Raw genomic sequence first — 7,500 nt, forward strand, 5'->3', positions numbered from 1 at the left:
GGAACTAAATACCAACTACTGAAGGATGTGTACAGAAATTTCTGAGGCTATGTTCACTAAATAATCAATATTTGCAGTGGCTTTTTTGGGTAGAGTGTAGAGTGGAGACGGCGGTATCTGTATGGAGGTCCACTCACTAGATCAGACGTGCTACACACAAAGTGCTGAAGGATAGCTTTAGCACTCGCTAGCTTACACATTGTGCAGTGACGAATGTTGGCACTGGAACTGCCAAAGTGTGCTGGCTTTACAGAGAAGCATATTAAACGATATGCAACAGATTAAAGAGGGGATTAAAGTGTCTGGCATATTGTGTTAAGACCACATGAGAAATTTAGGGAAGAGTGGGGTAAGATGACCAGTTGGGTCAGTCACTCTGTTGATTCTGTCGCTGCTCAGTGGTCCACATACAGTACAGTGTTAGATACTATGTGTGTGTGTGTGTGTGTGTGGTTGTGTCCGTGTTTGTGTGTGTGTGTGTGTGTGTGTGTGTGTGTGTGTCTGTGTGTCTGTGTGTGTCTGTGTGTGTGTGATCCTGTCTTGTCCTGTGTGTGTGATCCTGTCCCCTGTCAGGAGCTGAAGTAAGACATACAGTACAGTGTAAGATACTATGTGTGTGTCTGTGTATGTGTGTGATCCTGTCTTCTGTCCCCTGGCAGGAGCTGAAGGAGGACAACCAGGTGCTGCTGGAGACCAAGGCCATGCTGGAGGAGCAGCTGGAGGGGTCCAGGGCGCGCTCAGACAAACTCCACCAGCTCGAGAAACACAGCCTGCAGCTGCAGGCCAAGATCCACGACATGGAGGAGGTGTGTGTGTGTGTGTGTTTCAAAATGTGTGCGTCAAAGAGAGAGGGTTTGTGTGTGTGTGTGTGTGTGTGTGCGTGTGTGTGCGTGTGCGTGTGCGTGTGCGTGTGCGTGTGCGTGTGCGTGTGTGAGGCAGAGACCTTCGTCTTTCCTTATGCCATTGCATCGTAACTCTTTTTCAATAGTTTGTTGTTTATGTCATAAATTGTTCTTGGCATGTTAAAAGATGGATAGAAAAATACAGACAGAGAGGAAGTGAGAAAGAGAGAGAGAGAGAGAGAGAGAGAGAGAGAGTGAATGCAGGAGAAGGCGAGAGTGAGAAAGAAAAGCGATAGACACCGAGATGGGGAAAATGCTTCTTGTTAGCAAAATGCTAATAGCCCTGATTTACCCCCTTACCTCCCTCTCCTCCTGTCCTTCTGACCTCCTCCAGGAGCGGGCGTCTGACCGGGGGCGCATCGAGGAGCTGCTGGAGGAGAACCTGTTCCTGGAGATGGCCCAGAAGAGGAGCATGGAGGAGTCACAGCACCTGGGCTGGGAGCTGGAGCAGCTCAGCAAGTCCTCAGAGGGACCGGAGGGCTCAGGTGGGGAGAGGGGTCACACACACACACACCCACACACACACAAGAATGCACAAACACACACACACTAGAATGCACACACACACACACACACACACACACACACACACACACACACACACAAACACACATAAGCACACAAGAATGCACACACACACACACACACACACACACACACACACACACACACACACACACAAACACACATAAGCACACAAGAATGCACACACACACACACACACAGACACACAAGAATGCACACACACACACACAGACACACACACACACAAGAATGCACACGCACACAGACACACACACACACACACACACACACACGCATGCGCGCACACACACACACAAGAATCCACACACACAACACAGAGACACACAATAATGCAAACACACACACACACACACAGAAACACAAGAATGCAAAAAACAGGCACATACACTTTGATGGCCGGTATCCTGGGATATGACTTAGACGCTTATAACTAGCTTATAACAGGTTCCACAGCATATGACAGTAGGATTGTTTATGACAGTAGATTCTGAATCACTGTATTGGGTTTACTTTGGTTATAGTTGAACCATTTCTGATGGCACTATAAAACATTAAACACATGCTTGCTCATGTGATGAAATTAGCCAAATGATTTTTATAAATTAGGTAATTATATCAGCTTTGCGTATTTCCAACCGTGTTGCCCATCAATGAAATAAGGGCCCATGTGACCAAACAATCTGCCAGTAGACAATAGAAGACAATCAATCAATGAAGTGATGGGGGTTGTGTTGTGTGTGCAGTGCTGAAGTCTCTGGATGAGGAGGTGGCTGAGAGGGCCTGTAGCCGCCTGTTGAGGCTGGAGAGGGAGAACCAGACCCTACGCAGAACCGTAGAAGAACTCAGAGGAACCAGGGAACCTTCTGAAGAACACAAGAGAGATATATCACATAAAGTAAGTCTTGCTTTGTTTTCTCCTCAGTGCAAGATGTTTGCACACATACATACATACATATATATACATACATACATACATACATACATACATACATACATACATACATACATACATACATACATACATACATACATACATACATATATATACATACATACATACATACATACATACATACATACATACATACATACATACATACATACATACATACATACATACATACATACATACATACATACTGTACATAATGTACATACATACATACATACATACAGGTCAGAGTAAATGTTTGTACATGAGTCCTACATGGTGTGACTCTTGCTTGTGTTCTTGTTGTTCAGGTGAAGATGCTGATGGAGGAGAACAAACTCCTGAACAGGAGCATCTCCTCCCTAAATCATATGGAGGAGACCAGCACTGAAGCTCCTGCTGAAGAAGATCTGAGGAAATCACCATCAGAGTCCATAGACGGCAGCGACAACGATGACAACAAGAGGCTAGTGGAGCAGGAGGAGTTAGTGGAGGCTGAGAGGGAGGCGGCAATGAGGGAGATTTCTGAGGAGGTGCACCACTATCTGGAGGAGAGGAGGAATCTGCAGGAGAAAGGAGACCCATCCAAGTTTGAGGAGGAAGAAGAAGAGAGGGCATCCCCAGGAGGTCTGAAGAGAAGAAGCCTGGAGCTCAGCCTCGACAACCCAGAGTCGTCCCCACTCAAGCCCCTCTCAGAGGCCAGCCCGCTGGGCCAGAGCCCGTCCATCTCCCCGGCCCGGTCCTCCAGCTCCACCAATATCTGCTGCCGGTCTGATTCTCGCTCCTGCTGCACCACACGGGACGCAGAGAACCGGCGGCTGGCCTCGGCACTGGAGAACTCGGCGCGCCGGCTGCGTCGCCTGGAGGGGGAGCTCCGCGAGCTGGAGGCCGAGAACCAGACGCTGCAGCGGACGCTGGAGGAGCTGCGCCTGGCCGGGCGGCGTGTGGAACGCCTGGAGGCCAATGGCCAAGCCCTGGAGCAGGAGGCGGCACAGCTGGAGCGCGACAAGGGCCGCCTGGAGAAGGAGAACCGCAGGCTGAGGCAGCGGGCAGAGGTGCAGGAGGCCTCGCTGGACGCCAGCGTGCTCAGGCAGGCCTCCCTGGAGAAGGAGAACCGCGCCCTGGGGAAAGAGCTGGAGGCGCTCAGGGAGGCCGGAGCTAGGGTGAAGGAGCTGGAGATGGAGTCCAGGGAGATGCTGAAGCAGACGGCCATTGACCAAAGGACTCTGAGCACACTGAGGGAGGTGAGTGGATTTCTGGAGAAAATGCCTGAAACAACTACATACCTACATACCAGAGGAGGTTCTTCCATTGAGGAAACGGAGGAAGAACCTCCCCAAACTTTTTGAGAATGTATTTTTGAAATTTAACTGACCAAACTCCTTTAAAAATGCAGTTTGAAATCAGTATTTAATACTATGCATATTATAATTTGTTTCCCTGAGTTAAAATAACATTAGCACCCCCTATCGTAACAAGAAATTACTGCACGGAGGACGTCCTCCCTTTGGCTCCCATTGAAACCAATAGAATCTGTCTCTGATACTGGCGGTTCTTGGGGCTCATTGATTTACATTGCCCAGGGGAGGAAAGACCTCCCTAGCGTCTGAGTCTGCGCCAACATCGCTTAACCAATAAACAACGGATTTGGCATTGGAGGGAGGGGATTCGACATCAATACCAAAAGAAGTTTCCCTCTTCAACCATTCTGCAGAAAGATATTATCGATAACATGTCACCCTTAAAGATTGTTGTAGAAAGATTGCAAATAAAGAGGACGTGCAATGGAGAACGAAGATATTGTTCATGTTTTATTGAACAAACCGTTTCATTCATTGAGCTACAGAGAGGAGGTTAGTATCAAAACAACAGGGACACCTGTTCCAAAAATCCATGTCACTAAACGTAAAACCGCTGCCGTATAATGCTAACTGGTAGGCGAAATACTTATAGCTCACTGGTACCATAAAAAAACAATCGGCTGTACTGTTTTGTTTAAATCGTTCATACGCCTATTGTTAGTCTGACTGTTCACGTTCAGCTGAAATTCTGAATGGAAATTGTTAATGAATGTTTCAGAACGCGATGTGTTTCGTAATTAGCCTTCTTGTAATATGGGCATTGGCCTCATACAAGGCTACGTTGAGTGATAGCTGTAATAATCTGGCATAATCTGATGTTAATGTTAATAGTTCTGAAATAATGTTCTCTTACTTGTTGCCTTTGTTACTTGTTGTTTAATATTGTGGGAAGGATGTTAGTGAATGATTCAGAGCATGATGCATTTTAAATGGCATCACTTTTGGTCTTGTGTCTTAATTTTTTTAAAACAATTTCAGCTGAAAATAAAATGAGTCAAATAATAACCTTAATAGCTTTAGTAATTAAGGGGGAAAATAGGCCAAATGGTAGGCCCAACATTTAGAATTTAGTTTTTCAAATCAAGAGTAGGCCTGATTTGACTTATTGGCTTTGCATCCTTTCACAAAAACACCCTGAAACAACTTGTATCTCACATACTTATGCCACCAACGGAATAAGCAGGCCAATGGCAACCAGGCGCACAGTTCTTCCTCCCTCACTTTAAAAACCACCAGCCGCCACTGCTACATACATACATACATACATACATACATACATACATACATACATACATACATACATACATACATACATACATACATACAAACATACATACATACATACATACATACATACATACAAACATACAAACATACATACATACATACCTACATACATACAAACATATATACATACATACATACATACATACATACATACAGTACAGTACATACATACATACATACATACATACATACATACATACATACATACATACATACATACATACATAAACATACATACATACATAAACATACATACATACAATACATAAATACATACTGTATACGTACATGCATACATATACCATACTGCCATAAAACAACTGCAGGAGCCGTCAGCCCTCCTGAAGCTCAACTGGTAGAGGTGATAAGGTGTGAACAACACCAAGGTCTCAGCTTTAATTTCCCTGGAGCTGATCACAAAGAGCGTTGGAGAAAGGTTTTCTGTTGAAGGCACGCCTTCTAAATATACATTAGCACACCTTGCCCTGCTGAATGTTTAAGCTGTTCCTGTATGTGGCTGTTGTGGCCAGTCTGAAATATGCATTAGCACACTGGGAAGTTAATGGCTAAAACCACTGGCCCATGGCACCTGTATTGTTGGAACTGTCTCAGATCATCCTGCATTCATACCTCGATGACAAAAGAAAGAACATCACCCTCTCAGAAAAGCCCTTAGTCAGCATGTGCAGAGCACTTCACTATATTTCACTATTGTTAAGCTAAGCTGCAGTCTTATTGAATGTGTGTGTGTGTGTGTGTGTGTGTGTGTGTGTGTGTGTGTGTGTGTGTGTGTGTGTGTGTGTGTGTGTGTGTGTGTGTGTGTGCGTGTGCGTGCGTGTGTGTGTCTGTGTGTCTGTGTGTGTTTAACAGGAGCTGGTGAGTGAGAAGCTGAAGAGCCAGCAGAGGGATAGTGAGGTGAAGAGACTCACACAGGAGATGGAGAGAATGGGCTACATACAGCAGCAGCAGGATCCTCTAACTGCAGACCTGCAGCATGTTGATAACAGGTAGATGGTACAGGTACACTAGCACCCCTCTGTGGCCAGTTCTACCACTACCTCCACGTCCATTACTAACAGTGAAACGTGAAACATGTGACATGTGCCCACAAGTTACATTCATACATTTACACTCTATGGTACATTTGCATACTAGTTGTCAGTTGTCCCCCAGTAAGATTAGGCTTAAACTGAGTTTCATTTCTATGGGATGGTGTGATGCCTTTTCTGCTCTTTTATGGTAGTATTTTGCTTAGATTTGTTTGTGTTCTCTCTCTTTCCTCTGTCCCATCTCTCTCTCCTCTCCCTCTCTCTCTTTCTCTGTCCCATCCTCTCTCCATCTCTATCTTTCTCTTTTTCTCTGTCCCATCTCTGTCTCTCCATCTCTCAGTCGCTATAAGCAGCTGGAGTCTGAACTGGAGTCGTCTCTGAAGAGGTGTGTGGAGATTAAAGAGGAGAAGATGGCTGCTCTGGAGGCTCGTCTACAGGAGTCCTCCAGCCTCAACCAGCAGCTGCGGCAGGAGCTCCGCTCAGTAAGCCTCACACCTGCAGACTCTAACACACACACACACACACACACACACACACACACACACACACACACAGACACACACACACACACACACACACACACACACACACACCGAACACACACGCACACTCACGCAATGTGTTTATTAGGAGATATTTTCTGTGCCTGTAAAACAAGTTGTCAAACACGCAGTCAAGATGTAACTTTTGACCCCATTTTGATCTGTTCTATTTACACAATACAGTGTGATAGCATATACAGATTAACAAAATACACTTTTATTATGTCAACCAATTGCCAGAATTGTTCACCAAAAGGCCCCAAATCTCCTCTTGCTCAGTCCAATGATATTCCATATATTTTTTCCCTTCTATGCCCTACATTCAATTCTCTGGGCAGAACTTTAAACTGTTTATTTTGTAAAACTGAAGAGAGGAAGACAAACAATGTACAAATTCACGTAGAAAATGTTGAGCTTCACGTCGCCAAAGGTTTATGCTGGAATGCTCTCCTCTCACTGTTAATCCTAATCTGACCCACAATCCCAGCGCTGCACTCAGCTCCACATCTATCACAACAATATCCAGACATTTAGCTCTAATCCCGTGATCCCAGCAGGCTGAGATGGTCAGCTACACCTAAGGGATTAACTCAGCCAAGCGTGAAACGATCACAATCAGATCGGACACAATAGTTCAGCATTAAGTCAATGTGGTCAGTTTGATAGTTGCTGTCATGTAGAAACCCACATATTATCTACCTGCCCACACAAACACACAGGGAGAGATAAAAACACAAATCCTCTCACACATTGTCACATTCTCATTGGTTACACGCGGCATTGTCGAGATGCAGCATCGCTATATGTTGACCTTTGACCTTTGACATCTGCCCAGGTAAGGCTGAGCTATGAGGCACTGCTGCAGAGGCAGGAGGAGGAGGA

At 45.3% G+C, this 7,500-nt stretch overlaps 1 protein-coding gene across 1 annotated transcript in view; it reads left to right on the plus strand.

Moving 5' to 3' along the window:
• The window catches only part of ccdc88aa (coiled-coil domain containing 88Aa), a gene marked incomplete at both ends in the record, with an annotated part of 28,486 nt that overhangs the window by 13,697 nt on the left and 7,289 nt on the right, over window positions 1-7,500 (plus strand). Inside the window, 7 exons of the mRNA XM_080853999.1 lie at window positions 660-806; window positions 1,237-1,387; window positions 2,192-2,343; window positions 2,691-3,623; window positions 5,898-6,034; window positions 6,417-6,558; window positions 7,454-7,500. The exon at window positions 7,454-7,500 is cut by the window's right edge and continues 118 nt beyond it. Coding sequence (XP_080710125.1) covers window positions 660-806; window positions 1,237-1,387; window positions 2,192-2,343; window positions 2,691-3,623; window positions 5,898-6,034; window positions 6,417-6,558; window positions 7,454-7,500 — 1,709 coding nt within the window. The remainder of the gene's footprint in view (window positions 1-659; window positions 807-1,236; window positions 1,388-2,191; window positions 2,344-2,690; window positions 3,624-5,897; window positions 6,035-6,416; window positions 6,559-7,453) is intronic.

This window comes from Sprattus sprattus (genome assembly GCF_963457725.1).
Source record: "Sprattus sprattus genome assembly, chromosome: 1".
NCBI lineage: Eukaryota > Metazoa > Chordata > Actinopteri > Clupeiformes > Clupeidae > Sprattus > Sprattus sprattus.